The sequence below is a fragment of the Carettochelys insculpta genome, chromosome 17, assembly GCF_033958435.1.
Source record: "Carettochelys insculpta isolate YL-2023 chromosome 17, ASM3395843v1, whole genome shotgun sequence".
NCBI classification, from domain to species: Eukaryota; Metazoa; Chordata; order Testudines; family Carettochelyidae; genus Carettochelys; species Carettochelys insculpta.
In genome coordinates, this window is record NC_134153.1 from 22,107,526 (window position 1) to 22,131,024 (window position 23,499).

The following is a 23,499-nucleotide window of genomic DNA, read 5'->3' on the forward strand; positions in this document are numbered from 1 at the left end:
CTGTGCTATTTTCACTGTGTCTTAAAAGAATAGCCGTTTGTATTTGAATGAGGGGATTTGTGGTGTTTGGGAGATCTGTTCTTTTGTTAACTGCACCATACTTAGCACAAAGCAGTCCCAGTAACCTAAATATGTAACTAAGGCTCTCTTAAACTAGACCATTTATGGAAAAAGGATGAGTAAATTGAATACTGGGTAGGATGAGGTTGTTCATTGCTTCATTTGAGTATTGCATAGATGATTCCACTTGAAGCATATTATGAATTCTTTTTCCTCCCAGTTATGGTTAGAAGTGCAGAATGTAGTACAATGGGGGTTCTCAAACTCCATTGCACCATGACCCACTTCTGACAGCAAAAATTAGTACATGACTGCAGGAGGCGGAAGCAAAGCCTGAGCTCACCGCAGTTCTACTGGCTTAGAGAGCAGGGTGCAAAGTCTGTAAGCTGAGCCCTGGCTCAAGTCCTTGAGCTAAAGCTTTGGCCGTGTGGTGGAATGCAGGCTTCATTACCAGCCTCAGCCATAACAACCCCATTAAAAGGGGTGTGGGGCCTACTTTGGGGTCCCTCCTACTCATAGTTTGAGAATCACTGTAAGAGCACATTTCTGTGCTCTGTGTAGTGATAATAACAACTCTACATAGCACTGCCCATCCGTAAATATCACAGTGCTTTGCAAAGGAGGTGGGTATTATGTATTTTGTATCTGGGGAAATTGAGGCAGAGCAGGGTGAAGTGACTTGTGAAGGTCACTATGCCGCAGGCCATAGCAGAACTGGCAATATCTCAGATCTCCTCAATCCCAGTTTAGTGTCCTGATAGGCCACACTGTGCTTGTAGGAGAAAATCGGCTCCTGTGTACATCATTTAGGAGGGTTTCTGTATTGGCTGTTTTTCATCCACTGCTGCCATAGGCAGAGAGACTATGTACATATCATACAAAGTAGATTGTGTGGTGCAGTAACACTGAAGCTGGATGAAACTTTTCTTTCAAAATGTTCAATTGACGGAAAATCACCCTGACAAAACTGAAATTTTCACAACAAAAAATTATAAAAACGCACCCAGCACTTTCAGTTGTCATTTGTCAAAAAAAAATTTTTTTTAAATGAACCTCCCTTCCATATTCCATTTTCAATTCACTTTCTCCCCCACAGGGCAAATAGTAATTTCTGTGGCCAGCTGGGCACTCGTCCCCTAGCTACGCACCCCACTAAAGAGCCAACTGCCAGCATGTTCCCTGCCCAGCACTGTTGCAATCTCTACTTGTAAACCTACAGATAGGTTGTAGCAGGGGTAAGGGTTTGTACTGGTATTCTGCACTGTGGAACATCAGTGAGAATTCCCCAATGAAATCTGCATACATCTGGTGTTGAGGTTGAATACAGATCAGGGATTTGTGAGTAAATTTAGGGATAGTGTAATTATCTCTAAAACAAGCATTACAATCATAGAACACTAGAACTGGAAGGGACTTCAAGAGGTCATCAAGTCCAGTTCCCTGCCTTCTTGGCAGGTGAAACGCCATCTAGAGCATCCCCAATAGGTGTCTCTGTAACCTGCTCTGAACTATCTCCAGCCATGGAGATTCCATAACCTCCCTAGGCAACTTATTCCAGTGTTTAAGCACCCTGACAGGAAGTTTTTCCTTATGTCTAATCTAAACCTCCCTTGCTGCAGTTTAAGCCCATTGCTCCTTGTCCTATCCTCAGAGGCCCAGGAGAACAATTTTTCTTCCTCCTCTTTGTACCCTCTTTAAGGTACTTGAAAATCGCTATCATGTCCCCCCTAAATCTTCTCTTTTCTAAACTAAACAAATCCAGCAACTTCATAGTTCAACTAACTGTAAAAGAAATCTGCAAATGCAGCAGTCTGGAAACACAAGTTAAGGCATCTATATGGAGCCCTAATTTCCCTGTAGTGATGACATACAACTATTATTAATGCATAATGGTGTTTAGTCCCAGATAAACTGATTTTTAGACACATCTACTTCTAAGGTTAATGACTCTTCTCCCTCATGTTGTTAGACAGTGCAGTTAAGACTACTTGGGTGCCTCATCTGTGCATTCCATACCTTTGCACTTTTTGGATTTCTTTTAAGTTAGCCTTAACTCTGAATTTCTTGGGCTTGTAATGCTTGTTTCTGATAATTATAAAATTCTTGTAACATGGTTATTAAATTCCAGCTCTCAATGCTATTTATTGGAGAGTTCCTTTGTATTGCCTTTTATTCATTAATAAAAGTTGCGTGCATGAACACCAAAGAAATTCAAAGAGAATACCAAGTGATGTGTCTAATGGTGTGACAACCCCTAAAATCAGCCTGGATTTTTTTTTCTTTTTAATTTTCAGGCCAGATGGCAGCAGTAGGTGCTCTCTGGAGCACCACACACCAGCCCCAAGGCTCCTGGCCTTTGCATTCCCTTGTACACAGCCTAGTTTCCCTTAGGTCCCCTGTATTTTCCTGCACGTACCTGCACAATTTCTCACTCTCTCCTTCCCACATCCCTGGTCACACCACACCACTCAATTTCCTCTTCTTGGGGCTTTCTCCTCTCCATACACATCAGGTTCACTCCCGTCAACCTCACCAATCTCTCCCTTCTTTCCATTGAGTAAATTTGTTGCAGTCCGTAGTTATGCTTTTTAAATCAGGATGAATGCTTTTAACCTATTCATAAAACGCCATCTTAGCAGAGGCCAGTGCCTGTGGAGAACATTCATCTACACAGAATTCCACGAAGTTCCCTCTCCCAAAATAATAAGAGAGCAAAAGCAGTGCTTGTCTATATACTATCAAAACAAAAAAGCAATCAAGTACACTTTAAAGACTAACAAAATAATGTATAAGGTGAGCTTTCGTGGGACAGACCCACTTCTTCCCAAAATAGCTGCCACTTCCTGTTCTCAAGGGGAGTAAGACTACAGGGCTGCCAGTTACACAGATACCCTCTTATAAAGCAATGCCTTCCAGCTCTTGTGAGGTGCCCAAGATGTTAACAAATCTGCACTATAATACATGGTTTCTAGGCTAGTATTTCACTTGAAACCTATTTGTTGATTGTGACCCCCAGCAAACAAAACAACCTCCTGTTCCGACCTGCAACCCCGTGTACTACCAGGGGACCTGAGAACTGGCACATCCATTCTATTTCCCCTGAAAATGAAATCTTTGTTAGTGTTTTGATGAAAGGTACCCCTGGGTCACTTTGGGGACAGTGGCTCCTACTGGTACCTACAGTGTTGCTTGTATCCTCCCATGTGCAACTGAGCAAGGACTTTGCTGCTATGAAACGTACAGGAGTGGATAGGAGATGAGGCTAACACATTGATCCTGTGGGAATTTGGCGTTGGACTCTAGTATTGTAAATGCCTCATAGGTCAGCAACCATGTTGCAGGTTTCTCAGCACAGCATGGATCAAGTCCTGGTGCTATTTGGTATGGATGGGGGGGGGAGAAGGGTGAGAAAATTGGAGTACAAACACTTCCGAGAAGCACACTAAAGTACGAGGACTTTGGAGTCTCAGTTAGACTATGGAACTTAGTTTTGCAAAGGAGGTGGAAATTGCACAAGAGCAAGCTCCCCAATGATTTTTGCAGTGTGCCCCCATGTTCGATGGAAATAGTTTGAAGACAGGCAGGATCTTGGAAAGTTTTTAGCACTTCCAAATCGTGGCAGGAAATCACATAACAGCTTTTCGCCCACCTTTAAGTTTCAGTCCTAATTCCTCACTAGCAAACCCACAGTAGTTTAACCCCTACCATGCAGGCAATTTGATGTTTTCCATTTCTGTAGTCAGCACTTTTTAAAGTCACTTCACAACATCTAGTGAGGTAGAGCCTTCTCACCCCATTTTATAGCTGGAGAATGATGACAGGAGAGGGAGTAAAAGCACTTTCCCGAGGTCACAGCAATTCAGTGTCAGAGCCAGGACTAGACTCCCACAATTCTGCCACTCAGTCCTTTGCTTGGTTTATTAGACTACACCCTGTCTGGCTTCCAGCCAAGTACACACTCTCAAAGGAGGTGAATATCTGCAGGATTCAGAAGGAGATGTAGATTATTCTTCGCTGTACTATATTAAAAAATCAAACAGTCCACTAGATGGTGCTACTGGCACAATGATCTGCTCTGACAGATTTACGCTGGGTAGCTCTCCTTGTTCTAAGCCCAAAGCAGCCAGTTTATTATGTCCATTGTCAGTGAGAGTTATTAATATAAAGACATCTGGAAAGTTGCTTCATGGGCAATGAAAACACCTCTTCTTGTAGCTAGCGGGTAGCAAATGCTAGCTACAGAAGTAGGATAAGCTGGGGGAGGCAGCATTGCCTTGCTTTGCATTTCAGACTGCTTCTGGGTAAGCTGCAGCTCAGGAGTGCACAAAGTTTGTGACAAAGAGAGCCACTCCAGCAACTTGCCAGCCACCTAAAGGCAGGACCAGGACTGTACTTCTATACTTGTAATGCAGCGTGCCCAGCCTGAGGGCTGCAGGCTGGATTTCTGAGTAGAAATCGCATGCTGAGGTCCCCAGTCACAAATGTCATAACTGAACAGCATTTTCTCTTACGCCTTCACAGGCTGTGGAGAGGTCTCTGGCTGCACATTGCACACCCCTGCAGTGGAGAGTAAATGTCTTCCATGATTGTTGCACGAGCCTGAGGAGGATAAAGGACATGATGCCCTGGGGAATGAGGACATGAAGGGAAGAGGCTGAGTCATTTTTACACCTTTCGCCTCTGCCCCACCTCTCACCCCCAATAAATGGTTTTTGATAGAACTCTACCTCCTTTAAAAAGCTATTTGTGGAGCCCAGCCCTTTCTCACACACCCATGTAGACAATGTCCAAGGGGAATGAATGACATGGAAGCACCTTTTAACGGCTCTAAAACAGCGGTTCCCAGCCTGGAGCCTGTGGACCCCTGAGGATCCGCAAGGGCATCGCAGGGGGGGCCGTGCAAAAAATAAAAGCTAGATAAAAAATAATCATACAAAATAAGTGTTAAATAAATTGCAAGGTCACAAGCAATGATTTTTTTAAATGAAATAGCTTCCGATAATATTGTCTGAAAATCTAAGCTGTGGTTTCCTGTTTCATTTAATGATGAGCGCATAGCGGCTAGAACTGGCTTTGCTGGGGGGTCCACAAACAGTTTGGGGGGTTGATTGGGGTCCACGAATGATTTGAGGGGGGCACGTGTGGGTCCGCATTAGTGGAAAGGCTCTAAAGCAAGGGCACCGGTGTTCCCTGTAAGTCAAGCACTTGGGCAGCCACCCAAGAGAGAATCAGGAGCCATCCAGGTGATTAGCAGAGCACCTGCAGCAGGCAGCCTGTGTTTCTACTGACGGTGCACATCCGCACTTGCCACAGTGCACACAACATTAATTCCGCGCAAGGCTGGAAAAGTTGGAGCACTGAGGGGCACATGTCACCAAAGATGTCTGTCCCACTTCCTCCCAGAGGGTTAGTTTTGTGTTTGTCGCATTAGGAACACGGTCAAGGGATCAAAAGAAGCTGGAGCTGGGCAAGCCCCGTGGGAACAGGTCTCTGCAAATGCCCCAGCCAGAAGTGAAGGCCATCGTTTTGTGCACTCCAAAGCCAGCGCCTGTGTAAACAAGCCAGCAGCCGGGGTGCTGGAAAAAACTGCTTCATGGGCTTGTGGAGAATCATTGAACCAAACTGTAAACCCTGCATATAATGGAAGCCATGTCAAGCCAGGGGGTGATCCCCCAACAGCACCAGTATGCCCTGTAAGTTAAGCACTTGGGCAGATGGCCAGGAGAGATTCAGGTGCTGCACAACTAATTAACAACTCTCCCACAGCCGGCAGCATGTTTTTCTATTGGTGGTGCACTTCCTCACATGCCTTGGTGCACAAAACAAAATTTATTCTGCATATGGATAGAAAATATTAACAAGAGCCCTGCCCAGTACCCCTAGTTCCAGCACCATTGCCAACCACTAGACACAATTTGTGGCCTGGTATGTAAAGCATGCAGGTTTTCAGAGGTGCATCAGCACATTCTGTATGTGCCCCTCATGTGGTCAAAGACACAATTCCCCGCCGCCTCAGTGACTGTTATCCTCCAGCCAATACAGGGCTTGTTTTATTCTTTTCAGGCTTTAACCTGTCTAGTCTTAGGTAGGGGGCTCCCAGCACTTTTCTTGGAAGACCATTTCAGTGGTACAGGTGGCAGAGCACAGTGACAGGAACCTTTGCTCAATAGGGAAATAACAGAGAGGCACAGTGTTACCTGTTAGTTGAGCGCTTGGGCAGCTGCCCAGGGGAGATTCAGGTGCAGTTCAGCTAATTAGCATTGTGTGCCCAGTACCCACAGCCTGCAGCATATTGGTGGTGCACATCTACATGTGCTCAGGGCATATAAAATTTATTCCACCCTGGGATGGAAAAAATAAAGGGAACGCTGGTGAGATGTATCGGTCCTGACTGCCAGACCTGCGTAGTTGTTCTCTTGTGGCCAAAAACATGTGAATGTGAACAACCAATTGGTTCACCTACAAACTGTGAAAGCGCTCAGAGTCAAAATAGTTGCACTTACAGAAGATCCTTACCTAGCTAGCAAATCACTTGCATATACATTGACTCTGACTCAATGCACAAATACAATAGTCCAATAGTCACATCTGACAAGCTTGTTCCCCATTCTGAATATCTGAGCCATTTTTCTCAGCCAATAAAATCTTTGTAGTTCACATTTGTGAGCTCTTCAGAGCAGGTACCGTCTGTTTGTTCTGTGCTGGTATTAACATCCAGCTGCACAAGGGAATCACGGGCCAGGGCTGGGACTCCTAGGAGTTACCACAATAAAAATGAATCTTAATAATTAATTAATAATTAATTGGCACCTAATAAAAGATGAGCATATTTGAAGAATCCTTGCTTCTTTTTTCCATTCAGGGCTATAGGTAGGAAAGCACCTGCTGGACATGTTAATTGCAGCATTTATTTATGAATTGGTTTATTCAATATCTATCAAACATAAAGTGAACTGAATCTTGGCATTAATTGCAAAACAAACATTTGTAGTGAGAGGGTGTTTCATGAGCGGACTCCTGAGCAGGTGTGTTGGTGTGCAGCAGAGACTGTTTCTGATCAGTTCCAGGGAAATCATGCATGCCCAGTGTAACATGTTTGCCTGGGAGCCCTGACATGAGTGTGAAAGGAGTTGTGATTTAACACACACAGTCCCCTTCGTTTCTAAACTCAGACCCAATTCCAATTCTCCTGCCCTGCGTTTTCCCTCCTAACACAGAGAGTGTAATGAAATTCAGTCCACTTGCTCCAGCAGTGATGCTGTTTCCATGAGCCCATGTGATGCTTGGATAGAGCAGCTGCTGCTGCTCTCTCCTTCCCCTGTTCTTCCAATCTCAGGCTGTCATGGCGACTCCCAACAATGTTACTCCCACCAACTGCAGCTGGTGGCCCATTTCGGCTCTTGAGAGTGATGCAGGGAAATCCGCGGAGGTCGAGGACAGCCAGGACCCGGCAGACCCCACTCTCGGATCCAAGGATAGGCTGGTTTTGTATCATTGGACCCAGTCTTTCAGCTCACAAAAGGTAAAGGCTCTGCTGATTCCCAGGGAAGAATCACCTCCAATATCCAGGGCATATCCCTGCCTTGGGTGACTGGCTGGGATGGGGGCTGTGTAGGGTGAGCAGATTGACTGTTCCCCAGAGATGGAACGGGGAGCAGCTGGCAAACACCATGTCCAAATAGCAGTGTGTGCTCTGCCTGCATTTCTGCATTTTTAACAGAATCTGGGGTGGCAGGAGGGGAGTGGGGGAGGGTCGCTGTGATTCTGTCTTTGACTTGCGGTCAGATTTCATGCTGGGAAATGGTTCTGATTTAACATCCTGCTTCACCTAACACCTGAATCGCACAAGAAGCTGAGAGGGAGAAGTGTAGACAAAGGCGACTGCATTGACATGTTGGCCAGCTAGGACTATTCCGGTGTTGGGGGAGGGGCAATAGCCATATGTACAATGGTCACCATTTCACCCCTATAGATCCTGGTATAGAAATCTAGCCATGGAGTTGAATAGAGGGCTCTGCATTGTGCCAACAATGCATTTGTTCCTGATGCTGCAGCAAGGCTATTGAAATCCTGTTCCCTTGGCTCGCTGAGTCTCTCCAGGGCTGCCAGCCATGGATTTTGATAACAAATAATCATCAATCATACTCTCTGGGCGATAGTGGATGTCCTATTCTGGAGCTCAGAATAGCAGCTGGTATTCAACAAGCCTGGCCTTAATTTCATAGTCGCAAACAGCCCAGTTGGTCTCCTTACCTTCATTATACATGTGAGCTGAATTATTCATAGTGGAGAAGGTGAATATAAAGTTTTCAAGATGCTTGGGCCCTGTGTTTCCTGTGAGAGCTGAAAGTTCTCCCTTCAACCCAAGCACATTCAGGATGGGTGCGGGGACTTCTGTGGGGGCACAGAGAAATCCAGGGTCCAGAGTGCAGCGGGATGTCTACAAATGTTCAGTCCTTTCTTACCGCTCTTCCTCTTGTGGGTGACTAAGGTGCACATGCTGCATTAGCACAGATGAGCCTTTGGGGTGAACAGTCCAGCTCCCACCTTCCCTTCCCTCCCTGTATTGCCGTGTCCCTTTCGGGGTGTTGCTTTTGTCATCCTAATTTATTGTTTTTCTCATTGGTCTCCCAGCACTGGGAGGGAAACAGTTAACTAACCAGTCAGACTGGGTTTTCTACAACCAATCCAGAGCTAGCCCTACCTCTGCCAGAACCCGTGGGATTCCATGAAGGCAGTGTGGCACCTTTAAAGCCACAGGCACAAGCTCATATTAGTGACTGACATCTCAACCTGATTTTTTTAAAGTCGCTTGCAAAGAAATAACACCCTGAAAAAGGCTCACTCTGACTAGGGATTAACCAGCAAGACAACTTGGTAACTATTACAGAGCCTAGAACTGTACGTGCAAGTGTAAAGGACACAGCATGCTGGAAAAAGCTGATCCATGCCAGGTATTGAAAGATCCCTCCACCTCTCTTTCTGACATGAAATTTTCTTTGTAAGGGAGGTGTTATAAGTCTTCTTGAAGTAAAGCTGATCCCCTGTGTCCCTGACAAATTACACAGACCTATCAACCTCCTGACAGGGTTGTTGAATATTGACTGTTATGGTGGGATTCTAGGAGCATCTGCCGGTCCCCTGCTTTGGCCCTCGCTGCTGCAAAACAGGCTTTTAAGTTGAAACAGGTTTTCTTTTACTCAAGGCACCTGGCACAATAAAAACACGGTGACATTTCTGGGCACAAGGATGCTGGATAATAGAATCCCCCTGAGGCATTTACCCCAAAAGGCCATGTACAGCCTGGCCACCTGCTCTAGTCACCGTGCAAAGAAATCCCTCTGGTTTTCTGGTGTGGGTTTGAGCCCAGCTTCCCAGTCAGCACCATGGCCAGAGCAGAAGGACTTCTGCAACCTGCCAGAATCAAGCTGAGGGTGTTGGGGAGGGAAACAGGATAACCCGCACTAGCCAAAGAACCAGATTAGTTCCTGTGTAACCTTTACCCCAAATATAAATTTGGCCCAGTGTTCCTAAACCAGGCCTTGGCCCTTCTTCCATTTATTGATGCTCCCCCCCCCAGAATCCAGGGGTAAATGTCCAGCCTACTGATGTCAATAGCTCCCCTTGACTTCAGTGGAGCCTGGATTTCACCCTGGATCTCAGGGATGCAGCTGTGTTATAAGCAGCTCTGATACAGCTGTGCACATCTGGGACCCAGGCCAGTGAGTTCTTTTGTAATAGTCCGGATAGGCAAGGTAGTGCGATCCAGTGGCAGAGCCCTCACAGGCTATTATAGCACATTTTTCAGAGGCTGACATGGAGATTTAGGGAAGTACATTTATTACGGAGCATTTCAAAGCTTGGTTATCAGTTCAAATCCAGCCTAAATCCATTGGGATCCAGAGCAATTCCTTGCTGACAACTCTTTGGTGTCTGTTGTACAAAATAGGCTGGTGGGTCTCAGTCTAGTTCCTAGCAGAATAGGTTTCTATGGGATAAAAATCACCATAGCAACTGGTACGAACTCCCTCCTTCTTGGCAGCCTCAGCTGAGAGGGCAAGTATTGAAGAAGCCTGATGGAATGAATTCTTCTCTGAGTCCCAGATCCACCTCCTGCAGTCAGGGCTGAGCTATGCTGATGGAGGGTGCTGTGGGGGAAGGTGGCCCTGGCATGGTGCTTGCATTACGTGTTGTGTGAATAGACTATGTCTGTCTTCTGGGCTGTCAGGTTTGCTGCTTTGCTCAGAACCTAAATGCACAAAAGACTACTTTTTCGAAAGAGGCTTGTCCCAGGATGCCAGTGCTTATTATCATAGCAATTGCCATCCAGTCTGAGCTCTGAAATAGAGTCTGAGCTGGTGATGGCTCTCTCTCAGCTGGAGTCTCTTCCCCATAGAGGACGGAAGCATTGTCTAATGCTTAAAGGACAACTTCAAGGGGAGAATCCTTCTGTTCCATTTCTGGTTTTGGTACTTTTCACTTTGTGACCTTGGGCAAGTCACTCTCTTGTCAGCTCTGGAACAGGTAATTCTTAATGGCTTGTTGATTAGAAAAGGAGAATTGAGCAATTGTCCTCAGCCGCAGAACTGGTTATCCCAGCACTGTCCCTTCTAGGGTTTAATTCCCTCTCAGCAGTGCTGGTCAGGCAGAGAGAGGGAAAGGGAAGTCTGGAAGCCGGGGCACAGGCTTTTACTTGTGTTATATTAAATGGAAAAATTAAAAATTAAGTTAAAAGGAAAAACAAATAATTAATTGGTGGTTCTGCTGATGTTTTGCTGGGAGGTTTTCATTAAAAATACCAATTGTTTAAAGTTTTATTTTTAGCAAATTCTATATTTAAGAAAACAAGTGTTTGTTTTCAGTTCTGAAGTTGTGTGTCAGGCACCTCTTAGGTATCCCATCAGGTTTGTTTTAACCAACGTGCCCTATTTAAGTCATAGCGGGGAACATTTTTAAAACCTCCGCGTTTAACATTAGACTGCAAAATTCACTTTTTGGATCCTAAACTAAGTGGCCTGTCTTGTGAGGTGCTGAGCACCCACAACTCTTCTGGAAGTCAATGTGGGTTGTGACTATTCACCATCTTTGAAAATCAGGACCTTAGATGTGGAGTGGGGTTGGGGTGGGGGTGTCTAACATTGGACGCATGGACTTGAAAATGTTAGTCAATGTGTTATACTGTATATACTTTGCCTTTTCCTAATGTTTTCCATGTGAGGATCTGGAAGCACTTTGCAAGTGTTACTAATTCCATCTCACATCTTTCTACCCCTGTGCAGTGGGCAGCATTGTTCCAATTTTACACGTGGGGAAACTGAGGCACAGGGTTACATTATTTAATAACTTTCCCATGGAAAGCCTGTGGCAGAGTCAGGAACGGAACTCACATCTCCCAGTCCCACATCACAGACTAACAGTCACACACGGCATTATATTGATTCAGAACAAGTAATAATAGACATCCGGGTATTAATACCATACAGCTGTGCAACTTGTCAAGACCCTGGCAAAATATTGGGTTCAGGGCCCACGTACCTGGGGAGATCTGACAAGTAACAACAAAAATCCAGTCTCAATGCAACTTTGCATGTGAGAATGCCTGTGAAATAAGTCTGGGGGCTTCAAAAAGAGCTGGATGGGCCAAGCTTTTGCTGCTGACACTGCAGGCTCCTTGATTGTTCCCGAACCTCAGGGTAGGGAAGCCCATCGCCTGCTGTGCATAGTTCCTCCTGCATGACCTATGTACTGCTCACTGTTGTGTGCATAACCAAAGCCTCTGGCAGGTTAGAGCACACATTGCTGAATGGGAGACAGTTGACACTGCCACCAGGGTTCCCACTAATTTTTTCTACCCCCTGGGCAGAATAAATTTTGTTATGTGCACCAAGACATGTGCAGATGTGCACCGCTAGAGAAACACATGCTGCCCCCTGTGGATGGCTCTGGGCAGTCTGCTAGTCAGTTGGGCTGTACCTGAATGTTTGCTGGGCAGCCACGCCAGCACTCAGTTTACAGGGGACGCTGACTAACAGTACTGCCTAGGTCCTAGACTGGGAAACTGGAGCAGCCACCCAAACAGATGGTCACATTCACAGATCTAAGTGCCTGGCCTCCTACCCTGAGAAGAAGCAGCCAAGCCTGGTACCCAAAGCCATGTAAAAGACAGGGCACAAATGCGAGGAATGCATATGTGGGGAACTGACATGTAAAAGACAGTGGCCGTGTCTGTGCCCTGCAGCTGAGGAGCATGCGGAGCAGCTCAGGACAGGGAATGCAAAGGTGCTTTAAGCCACCTTTGTGTCCCCCTGGTACTAATGAGTAAGGTGTGTTTTGGGAGGGATCTCCGTGTTAGAACTGCTCAGCCTGTGCAGCTGGGGATGGGGGAGAATTTGGAAGCCTCCTTAAACGAGATCAACTGAACAGATCAGAGCAGAACAGTCCTGATAAGTGCCTGTCGTGACCCTAAAACAGGCATTTAAACTGTATAGGTTCAATCTCTCAAGTCCAGCACCACGGGGACCTGACTGGTGCCAAACCACAGAATTTCCCAGACCACGGGAGGTCAGTATTTTCTAGCACATTACCAACGCTTCCACTGCTGACTGGGCTCTTTGAAGATATTTGGGGTAAATTACAGCTAAATAACAGCTCAGAACACTGAGCACCAGGACTGGTGGCTGCAAACAAACTTTATCGGACCACAGGAAACTCGGCCACACCTATGGTAAGTGGACATCCAGCTAACTAAAATCATGCTGGCCCCCGGATATTGCTGAATGCCGGACAAGAGAGATTCCACCTATAGTAGGTATGGTAGTTTTTCTCTCTGGCAGCTTGAAGAAAACGTCTGGAGGTGACTATACCTGAAGCAGATACACATCAGAAGCAGAAAAAGATGCAGGGGCCAGACAAAGTGAGTCGCGCTTCCCATGAGTGAAATTGCTGAGCAGTGTAGGCAGTGAAGAAATGTGCAGTATATCTGCTTGGCTCTGCAGATCCAGTGTTGGAAGGGAGCGTGGACTCGGGTGGCAGATGAAAACACCACTCCCCCAGGGCAACTGATAATCGGGTGATAAAGCCGTACATCCAATCATACAGCAACTTAAGGGCTTTCCCAGCATTTACCGGCGGATAGTTGAAAGTCAGGGTACAGCCTGGGCTTATGCACAGAGATCTGGTTAGTTCAAACTCCTTGGGCTGAGAAGCAGTGCAAGCTGCGTGAGGTGGAACTTCAGCAAGGTATTTTGTGTTAACACGCATGGAATCCTCATCACAGAGAAGCACACAGAAATGTGCACACTCACAGAGAGGAGCCCATTCCACAGATACACAAACACCCACAGATGCACAGCATTGTGATTAACATGGCATACAATTGCAACCAAGTGGGTCTGTCTTCTGTGTGGTCCCATGGGGCTTGGTTTTGGCTCTCTTCTATTCAACATTTTTATCAATGACTTGGCAGAAGACTGAAGTCCTCACAGTTCAATAGTCTTGGCTTCCAGTTTCCTGCTCTAATCATGTAGCAGGAGCCCTCAAGAAACTGGATCCTTCTATAATGCAAAATGTCTCTAGCACTGAGGCCCAGGAGAAGAGACAGTGATTGAGGGCCAGGAGAAGGAAAAGAGAGAAGATACAGAGTAGGAAGGACCTTTATGGAGTACAGCAGCTTCATCCAAAGCGTATCACCCAAATTCCTTCAGAGGGATAAATAATAGGAGTCAGGGAGTGAGCAGAGGAATAAGTGGGAAAAGATGCAGGGTTGAGGAGATGGAGGGATGGATGGAGATTGTCCCTCCATACTCTGAAAAAACAAGCAGCCCTATAGCACCTTAAAGACTAACAATTTTAGTTATTAGGTAATAAGTTTTCATTGGTTAAAACCCACTTACTCAGATTTTGGAGCAAAACTGAGAAAACAGGTGGGGAAGGAAGAAGCTAAAAAACAGCAGAGGAGTCACCTGTCATTAATAATACTTGTGGAAGAAGTAAATTAAGTGGGCTGGGGCCATTCCTGCGAATATCAAAGGTGAGCAAATGGTCCTTGTACTGCATAAGATAATTGAGATCTCTGTTAAACCCCAGATTGAATGTGTCAAACTTGCAAATGAATTCCAATTCAGATGTCTCCCTTTGTAATTTAGTGGTAAAATCCTATTGTAAAAAGATGGGTACTTTAAGGTCCATTATCACATGTCATGGGAGATTGAAGTGTGTATTCCAGTTCCTGATGTCAGATTTATGTCCATGCTTCCCTGTGGCACAGGGACTGTCCAGTTTGTCCAATGTACATGGCAGAGGGGCAGGGCTGGCACACGATGGCATATATCACATTAGTGGATGTGCAGGTGCATGAATCCATTACGGTGTGATTGATGTGGTTAGGCCAGGTGCTGGTGTCTAGTGTAGACATGTGGACAGAGCGGGCAATGGGGTTTGTTGCAGGGATAGGCTTCTAGGTTAGCGTTTCTGTGGTATGGTGTGGGGCTGCCGTAGAGTATTTTCTTGAGGTTGGGCGGCTGCCTGTAGGAAAGAACAGGCCTGTCATTCCACAGCCTGTGAGATTGAGGGCTCATGTTCCAGGACAGGTTTTAGATTGTCAATAATGCGCTGGAGGGCCTTACACTCTGCAGCTCCTGCTCTGTGAGACAGAGGGAAAGCCAGTGCTAGGAAAACAAAGGAAATGAGGATGCCACCGGTTTCTCCCTGCTGGACATTTGCCTTCTCCTCTCCCCACAACATGCCTCTCTGCCTCTGGAACCAGAAATATGCCTAAGGGAGCACTGACTGGAGGGAGGGAGGAAAACAGAGCACCTCTTCCTGCTGTGTCCACATATAAGTGCCGAGAGCCTCTTTGACCTGTACAGGAGGCACATGGCAATCACTCGATGCCGCTCTGACATAGGTTTACCAGCTGTGTATCGTGAAGCGTCATTGCGCCTCAGGGATATCACGTTCATTGCTGCCACTGTGACGAATCATAATGGCACAAGGGGGACAACAGACTGAGATTGATTAATCCTGCCTGTGACACCCTCTGCCATCACCCACTTGTTAAATTTTACACAACCCCCTTTGCACTTTCTCTCACAGTCCCCCTCATGCTGGGAGAAAAGCCCAGAAACACCCACAGAATCAGCTTATTATCCACCTTACAGCTGTCCTTCGCTGCCAGGCCTACGACACACAATGGCTGGGCTGCTGGTGTGCAGAGACCACTGCTTACCAGTGCTCCCTCTATTTTTTCCATCTACACGTAGACTAAAGTTTGTTATGTGCATCCAGACATGTGCAGGTGTTCACCATCATACAAACACATGCTGCCAACTATGGGTGCTCTGCTAATCTGCTGGGCTGCACCTGAATCTCTGGAAGCACTGCTGCCTATCATGCTGGTCAATATGGTGACATCATTTCCTCATGTTCCTCTGTTGGTCTGTGCTCCTCCATTGCCCGGCCTTATGCTTAGACTGGGGATGGGTGGTCTGTTTGTGCTGTGTTGTACCTCAGCTAGCATGATCAGTCCCTGCTCCATGGCAGGTGGCCCTAGAAATTAAGTTAATACAAATAATAGTACATTTCTGGGGCTGGGAGAGATGCCAGAGACTGGTATGTTGGGTTCAGGCTCCTCCTGATGTCCTACTACTTAGTACACGTCAGGTGGCATGGGAGATAATCCCATGATGAGTGCTCGACTGGATGCCCATTGATAAGAGAAGCTCCAATCAGCCCTGTGGCCCAGCTCTGCAGCCATCATGGGACTCCAAAGAGCTATTGCTGGCTGAGCATCACTGTCCTGTAGCTCTGTGAATATAGGGGATTGTAGGCAGAGCTTGGTGGGCAGCAATGAGATTTCTCTGCCCTTGCTTCCTACTCTAGGTCCGTCTGGTCATCGCAGAGAAGGGGCTGCCATGCGAGGAGCGGGATGTCAGCATGCCCCTGACTGAGCACAAGGAGCCCTGGTTCATGCGTCTCAACCTTGGGGAGGAGGTGCCCGTGATTATCCATGGAGACAACATCATCAGCGACTACAACCAGATCATCGACTATATGGAGAAGAACTTCACAGGAGGTAATGAGGAGCTGGGCTAAAGTCATCATCCAAATGGGCTTTTGTGAGAAAACGGGGTGTCGGTTCAAGGGCTTGCTTGGTGAACAGAGTCTGCTCTTTGTGGCAAATGTCAGCTTTACTTTGACAACCAAGCATTCCCAAACCAAAACGTTTGCAGCTTAAATTGAAAACTTGCAGCTGAAAAGCAACCGTTTCAATCTGGATATGTCACCACAGTGCCTCATGGGAGTTGTAGTTCATGTTCCTCGTGTCCACATTGTCTTTTATGAGCCAGGCTCCACAGCAGGACTACTTTTCCCACAGTGGACCACAGTCAAGGTGACTCCCCTAATGCACTGTAGCAGCTCAGCCGGAGATGCACCAGGGTCTGTCTCTTGCTGCACTGCCACAAAGTTTTATGTAGCTCATGCCCCTTGTAACCTCATTCTCCTTTACGAGCCGGCACCTCAGCAAGTTTTTGTCTTTAGTTTGACTTTTGGCCTGTGCTTCGGGACCCTTCACCCATCCCCCGCTCTGACTATTCCTATATGTCCTCATTCTGAGAGCTCACGTGCAGAGATGGGGTGAACCTGGAAGCACTTATTCACCTTTCCCACAACACCCACCTTGATGAGGCTGCGTAAAATGGGGCCTCGCTTTGAACCAGCTATGCCCAATAAGGTCTGGCAAAATCAGTGATAGCTGTGTCTTTTCTTTAACCTCTGTTTGATGTAACAGTCTGGCAAAGTTTTGCCACCTGGCAGGATGTCACACTGAGGGTGCGTCTACACTAGCCAGCTACTTCGAAGTAGGTGGCACAATGTCAAAATAGCAGAGGGAGAGAGAGAGGGAGAGAATATTTCCTTCACCTCTGGTGATATTATTGACCTAGTTTTTCATAATGAAGGCACCATTGTGAGTCTAGGCTGCACATGCATTGAAGACCCCCTGACAACTTTCTAGTTTGCAAGTGCAGTCAAAGGCACCTTATAGCTTTCATGCCTTTGTAAAGCTCTCCCTGGATGTGTAAGTTGCTTAGCACAGTGGGGCCTTGGCATCTGGGTGACACTCCGATCATTGTAATACAAAAAACATGCACAAGGAATGTGTAATGACTTTTTCCCACTAAAATTTCATTTTTCAGTCACAGACTTTTGCTGGCTTTCACTGGAATTTGTCTTTGGTCAATAAGCTGCTCTCTTTCGACAGCTCTTCTGGTAGAAAGTTTCCAATTAGCCCTAATGCACACTGTCACCTTCACAGTAACTGCATGTCCACATTAGCTGCACCATTGCACCTGAACAGTTGAAAGAAACTGGGCCCTTCGATGTAGTGGGTGGGTGCCTTTTCATACCTTTCAATAAATGAAGCACTTGTCCTAGCCATGGCTTTGGGACAGGGATTGGGTAGGAGAGAAAAGTCCTCCAACCCTTCTTAGCAGTTCCATTAGCCACACTGACAAGCTCAGCAATCTCATCCAGCCCATTCTGGCTCTGCCTGCAATGCCAGTCTTTGAGGCTGATGCCAGAGAGGCAAGTCACTCACCCACAAAAACGTTTTGATCCTGGAAGTGTTCTTCATACTAAAGATAAATATCTACAAGGCTTCACTTTCTCAAAGGCTTAAGTGGAGCCTGGCTCTGTTAGCTATGCCCCCAGGAAGTCACATATACCAGGGCATCAGCATCAGCCAGCTCAAATATGTGGCCTTTGTTCAGCAAGTGACAGGGAGAACAGGTGCCATTCCAGGGAGCTAATGCCTCTGACACCAGCTGAAGGGAGTGGATCCATAGCCAGAGCAACTGCATTTCAGCACGGTCACAGAATAGGCGTGTGTGAAAGGCCAGCTATTCTGAGTGCCTTGGGATCCAGCCCGGGAAGCCTTGGTGTGACCTGAGAGGATGCTGGCTGGGAGCCGTGCAGGAGAAGCATGCACTCTAGGGATTCTGTCCCTTGGTGGTTGTTCTCAAATGAAAATCCCACTTTGTGGCTGGGATCCAGGCTCTTGGACTGGATGCCGGAGCAGCATGAAGGTGAACGGCAAGCAAACAGCCCTGGTTCAAAAACGTCATATGTAGAAGCTGCCAAAATCTCCCAGGCTGAACGCTTCAGCGGGAATGGCTCTAACGTGATAGAATCCCAGAAACTAGCAATAGAGATGCTGCCATTGTCCCATTCAGTTCATCCCTGGGGCCGGGGGAGGGGAGGCACAATGTTCCCATGAGCGCATTTACTAGGCTTTTGTAGAGTCCATATTTATATTCACCAAGGAAATAGGCAGCTCACTAGTCTCTCAGGAGATGCCCTTCCACTGCTGCTGAGAGCTCTCACCTCCCCACATCAGAGGCAGGGGATGAGTTTTAATTAGGCTCTGAACACAGCTCGGAAATGCACAGCCCTACACACCCCCTACCTGGCATTATTTCCCCCCCAGGTCTGATATTCTTTCCAGTGTGAGGATGTACCATGGCTAGAGTCCTGAGGCTGCTACGCAAACACCCGCAGAAGTCAGCGAGAGCTTGCCTGAGTACAGGCCAAATAAAACCAGAATGAGGCAGCGGGGTTGGACTCTGTGGTGGGTTTGCAAGGAAGTGGAACTCATGCAACCAGGGTGAAGATTTCCACCAATCTCAGCCAAGAAGAAATCAGCTGTTCTCCTCTGGGATTTCTTTAAATTCTCCAGTCTCAGCAGGGTAGCTGCATTAGTCTGTACCTGCAAACACAACGAGGAGTCCTCTGGCACCTTGAAGATTAACAGATTTATTTGCATAAGCTTTCATGGGTAAAACGCACTTCATCAGATGCATGAAGTGGGTTTTACCCACAAAAGCTCATGCCCAAATAAATCTGCTAGTCTTTAAAGTGCCACAAGACTCCTTGCTGTTTTTCAAAATACTCAGTAATTTGCAGGGGGGACACACATTTTCAGTGGGTTTCCAGAAAGCACCTGCAAAATCCCCTTACACACAAAGCCTTGTATTCGTGGCACAGCCGTTCAGATGACACAGGCAGCTTTAGGGTAGAAAACACAGACACAGCCCCAGACCTTAGCTATGGAAGATCCCAGAAGCAGGAGTATTAAGGTTTAATCGCAAAAAAGCCAGCACTATCAGTTCACTAGTTCTGTGTCCAAATGAAGGGTTCCTCTGTGGGCATGGGCAGCTGCTATGTGGCCTGTACCAGGACTGATTGGCAAACTGTACATCATCAGTGAAAATACAGTTCAGTCTCATCCTGAAGCACTCCAGTGAGTATGGCCTATTGACATCGGTGGAGGCTGCACACCTCTGGAAGGGCTGTCAGACCAGGTCCTCAATTAAGATGCAATATTAGACAATCATCATATCTATTAGTTTTGCTGTGTCTGTCCTTCTGTCTATCTGGGCCAGGTTCTACCATGTTCCGCACTCCCATACAGTACCAGTGCCAGCCCCAGCCCCAGCCCCTCTTCTGGCCAGTGCGGGGCCCAGAATGGCCCTCCCCAATGGAACCGCTCCCCACACCATACCAGCCCTTTCCACAGTCAGCGCAGGGCCCAGCCCCTCCCCCTACAATGGAGCCCTCCTCTTATCGTCCCAGTTCCTCCCTCAACCAACACGGGGCCTGGCCCATACGCTTTGGATGTGCGTTACAACGAGTTTCTGTCGAGAACTTTCTTCTAGCCCAACTTCTGCTTGCAAGTGGAGCTGCAACTGGGCCTCTCGTACCTACAAAATGTCCTCTTAGAATTTTAATTTCTTTATGCCACATCAAGAGCCAGGTCCTGGAAGAGCCAGGCCTGTGAGCATGGCACGGCAGGCAGAGAGGCTGACAGAGCTCCCCTGCTGAATTAACTCACTGGCCATTAAAAGGGATCCATAAAAAAAACAAAGATGGCCCATGTCTACAGTAGCCCCAGAACTTCGAAAGGGGTAGGATAATGAACCTAATTGAAAGATGCTAATACGGCACTGCCATGAATATGCAGCACCTCATTAGCATAATGGCAGCCACAGCACTTCGCGAGTGTCGCTTCCAATCATGCGCGGCTCGTCTACATGGGGTCCTTTTCGAAAGGACCCTGCGCACTTTGGAATCCCCTTATTCCTATCTGGCTAATTAATGAATTCCTGTTCGGTTATAGGAACAAGGGGATTTCAAAGTGTGCAGGGTCCTTTCGAAAAGGATCCCGTGTAGACAAGCTGCGCGTGATCGGAAGTGGCACCTTCCAATTGCCGTGGCTGCCATTATGCTAATGAGGCACTGCATATTCATGGCAGCGCCTCATTAGCATCTTTCGATTAGATTCATTATCATACCCCTTTCGAAGTTCTGGGGCTGGTGTAGACATAGCCAGTGTGTCCCTGATTCCAGTGTCACCCCCTGTGCTTTCAGCAGCGATTCTCCTAGAAAGAATGCCACAGACTGGCCCCTCCCTATAGCTCATACAAGCAGTGTGGAGGGACCCCTGGGAAATAAGCCCAGAAGCAGCAAAGCCACTAACTATTGAAACGGATGCTGAAGGGTCCAAAACAGGCTTAGAGACTATATACCCCAACAAGAAACAAAGGGTAATCTTGGTGGTGAGACTCTGAACTGAGACCCTAGAGAGCTGGATTCAATTCCTCACTCCCTCACGGTCCTTCTGTGGGGTCTAGGACCAGGCACTAGGGCTGGATGTCAAAGAAGTCTGAGGGTATCCAACCCCACCGATTCAAGCGGTGCCTCACTCCATCACACGGTTTGGGAAGTCCCAGCCTTCCTCTCCGTGCCTGGGTTCAGGAACACTTCCTACCTCACAAGGATGAACGTTTATTTTTGGGAGGTGCTCCGGTGCTGTACTCAAACAGAACAAAGTTTCAAACACTGTGATGCTCTTTTCCTAGTGACCTTGCTGCTACAGCTGTTGGCAAAGAGGCATGTGCAACAGAGTGCGCATAATTATGTGCGCATAATTATGGTTTGAAGATGATCAGAAGGGTTTGCGTGTGATCTGCATGTGCACTCACAGTAATTATATGCATATATTAGACCTGCCGCTGGAAACAGCCCTGGCCTGATGCGGCTTTGAAAATTGGGCCACTAACTCCCACTTTCTGACAAGGACAGAAGGAACTGAAGTGCTATCAGGAAGAGCAAGCACACACGAGTGTGAATGTGTCCGTACGTGAGGCCTACTTACACCATGCATAACACAGTCCAGGCTGACCTTAACGTGGCTATTATTTGAGCAGAATGAGGAAGACGTAAAGTGCAATATGAGTACTAATTGTTTCTGTTGTGATTAAGTGTTAGGATTGTTGGTGGTTGGTAGTGCCCCATTTGGTGCAAAGGAATTAGCATAGGACTAATGTAGATGTGCTGAATTGACCTGTAGAGAGTTGCCGTGACTGTGTGCAATGGTTGGCCAAGATGCTGAGCCTGGAACAGAGAGTACCATGAAAGAGTCCTGTTGTCCTAGAGCTCCATACATGGTGGATTTAGAAACCGCCATCAATTCCAGGTACAGAGGTTGGGCGCCAATTTGCTTTCTGGGAATAGACCTCAGAACCTCATGTTCAGAGGCACAGAGAATGTGCAACCACCCCTGAAGTCACTAAGAGCTGCAGAGATTAATGTTGAGACCCAAGCCCTGAACATTTGGTTAGCTTGGTTAATCAGTTTCACACATGCAGAATGCGAAGTGACTGTCTAGAAAGGAGTACTACAGAAAGGGATCTAGGGGGTCATAGTGAACTGCCCACAAACGAAACATGAGTCAGCAGTGTGACGTTGTTGCAAAGAAAAGCAAACATGATTCTGGGATGCATTGACATGAGTGGTGTGGGCAAAACATAACAAGTCGTTCTTCCACTCACTCTGCACTTACTAGGCCTCAGTCGGAGTACCGCGTCCAGTTCTGGGCACCATATCTCGGGAAAGATGTGGAGAAATTGGAGAAGGTCCAGAGAAGAGTGACAAGAATGATTAAAGGTCTAGAGAACATGAGCTATGGGGCAAGACCAAGAGAATTGGCCTTGTTTAATTTAGAAAAGAGACAACTGAGCAGGAGCATGATAGAGGTTTTCAAGTACTGAAAAGAGTTTTACAAGGAGGAAAGAGAAAAATTGTTATCTTTTGCCTCTGAGGATAGGACTAGGAGTAATGGGCTTAAACTGCAGCAAGAGCAGTTTAGGTTGGACGTTAGGAAGAACTTCCTACCTGTCAGGGAGGTTAAACACTGGAATAAGTTGCCTAGGGAGACAGTGGAATATCCATCACTGGAGATATTTAAGAGCAGGTTAGATAGACACTTATCAGGGATGGTCTAGAGACTCTAGATGATGCTTGGTCTTCTCTAGGTCCCTTCCAGTTCTAGCGTTCTCTGAGTCTATGACTCTGTGATTTACACTTAGTAGATATCGGGGTGCAGGGGGGTGAGGGTACGTTTTTCAAGACAAACCTAATCAATCAGTGCACAAGAGGGACCAGCAAAACCAACCCCATGACAGTTTAGATCTGGGGTTCATTTCACTTGAAGCCCCAATATTCCAGGTCCCAGCTCTAATCAGAACTAGCACAAGCTAAACACAAGCCAGTGTTACAAACCAGAAGTACTGAGCCACCCTCAGTCAGTCTCTGATCATCCCAGTGGCCTGGAGACAACCAAGTCACATGGGAACAGGTTGCTGTAGTGTAGATGTAACCCAAGCCAATGTATTGTTCCTCATTTCAGAAAATATTACGCAGCTGATCCCCGAAGCTGGGAGCGTTCTTCACAGCAGAGTGGTGCAGTACAGAGAGCTCCTGGACTCGCTGCCGATGGATGCTTACACACACGGCTGTATCCTGCATCCCGAGCTCACCACGGACTCCATGATTCCAAAGTATGCTACAGCTGAGATCCGCAGTAAGTTGTCTCTTTCGCAGGCTGCCTACCACTCGTGAGCAGTGGGATGATGTGGGAAATTTAGTTTTTTCTAGCTTGGCCCTGTGCAAACACCACCCCAGCAGGTGCCACTGATGTACATTTAAAAACACGTGGGCACGGGAGATACAGATTACATCAACCAGAGCAGCAGAACGACTTTCCTGCTTGACACAAGCACTACTTGATGTGCAGCTGCGCATCTTTTGGCAAGTGACAATATTTCACCTTCAGAGACTTCAGCCCTCCACCTGGACCTGTTTAAACAGATAGGTTCAGCAGTGTGCCCAGGAGACAGGGCAGAACTCTTCCTTGAGGAACAGAAGAGAGCCTAGCAGCTTGCTGACCCAATATACTGATATTTCTGGAAGCAAATGGCAGGTGTCACTCAGATTCTCGTATGTTCTTTACCTTCTCCAGGAGCTTTACTCTAAATATTTATTCCCTCTGGTTCAAAGTCTCTCTCCATGAACTCCCTGCTTCTTCCCACTCACTCAAATTTT

At 46.9% G+C, this 23,499-nt stretch overlaps 1 protein-coding gene across 3 annotated transcripts in view; it reads left to right on the top strand.

The window, feature by feature from the left end:
• Nucleotides 1–7,299: 7,299 nt before the first annotated feature.
• The window catches only part of GDAP1L1 (ganglioside induced differentiation associated protein 1 like 1), a 33,981-nt gene continuing 17,781 nt past the window's right edge, over nucleotides 7,300–23,499 (top strand). The window contains exons 1-3 of one of the 3 annotated variants that reach the window (XM_075011808.1): nucleotides 7,300–7,582; nucleotides 15,940–16,132; nucleotides 22,805–22,978. In XM_075011808.1, coding sequence (XP_074867909.1) covers nucleotides 7,403–7,582; nucleotides 15,940–16,132; nucleotides 22,805–22,978 — 547 coding nt within the window. In that variant the 5' untranslated portion in view covers nucleotides 7,300–7,402. The remainder of the gene's footprint in view (nucleotides 7,583–15,939; nucleotides 16,133–22,804; nucleotides 22,979–23,499) is intronic. The other 2 variants (XM_075011807.1, XM_075011806.1) reach the window with 2 other exon arrangements.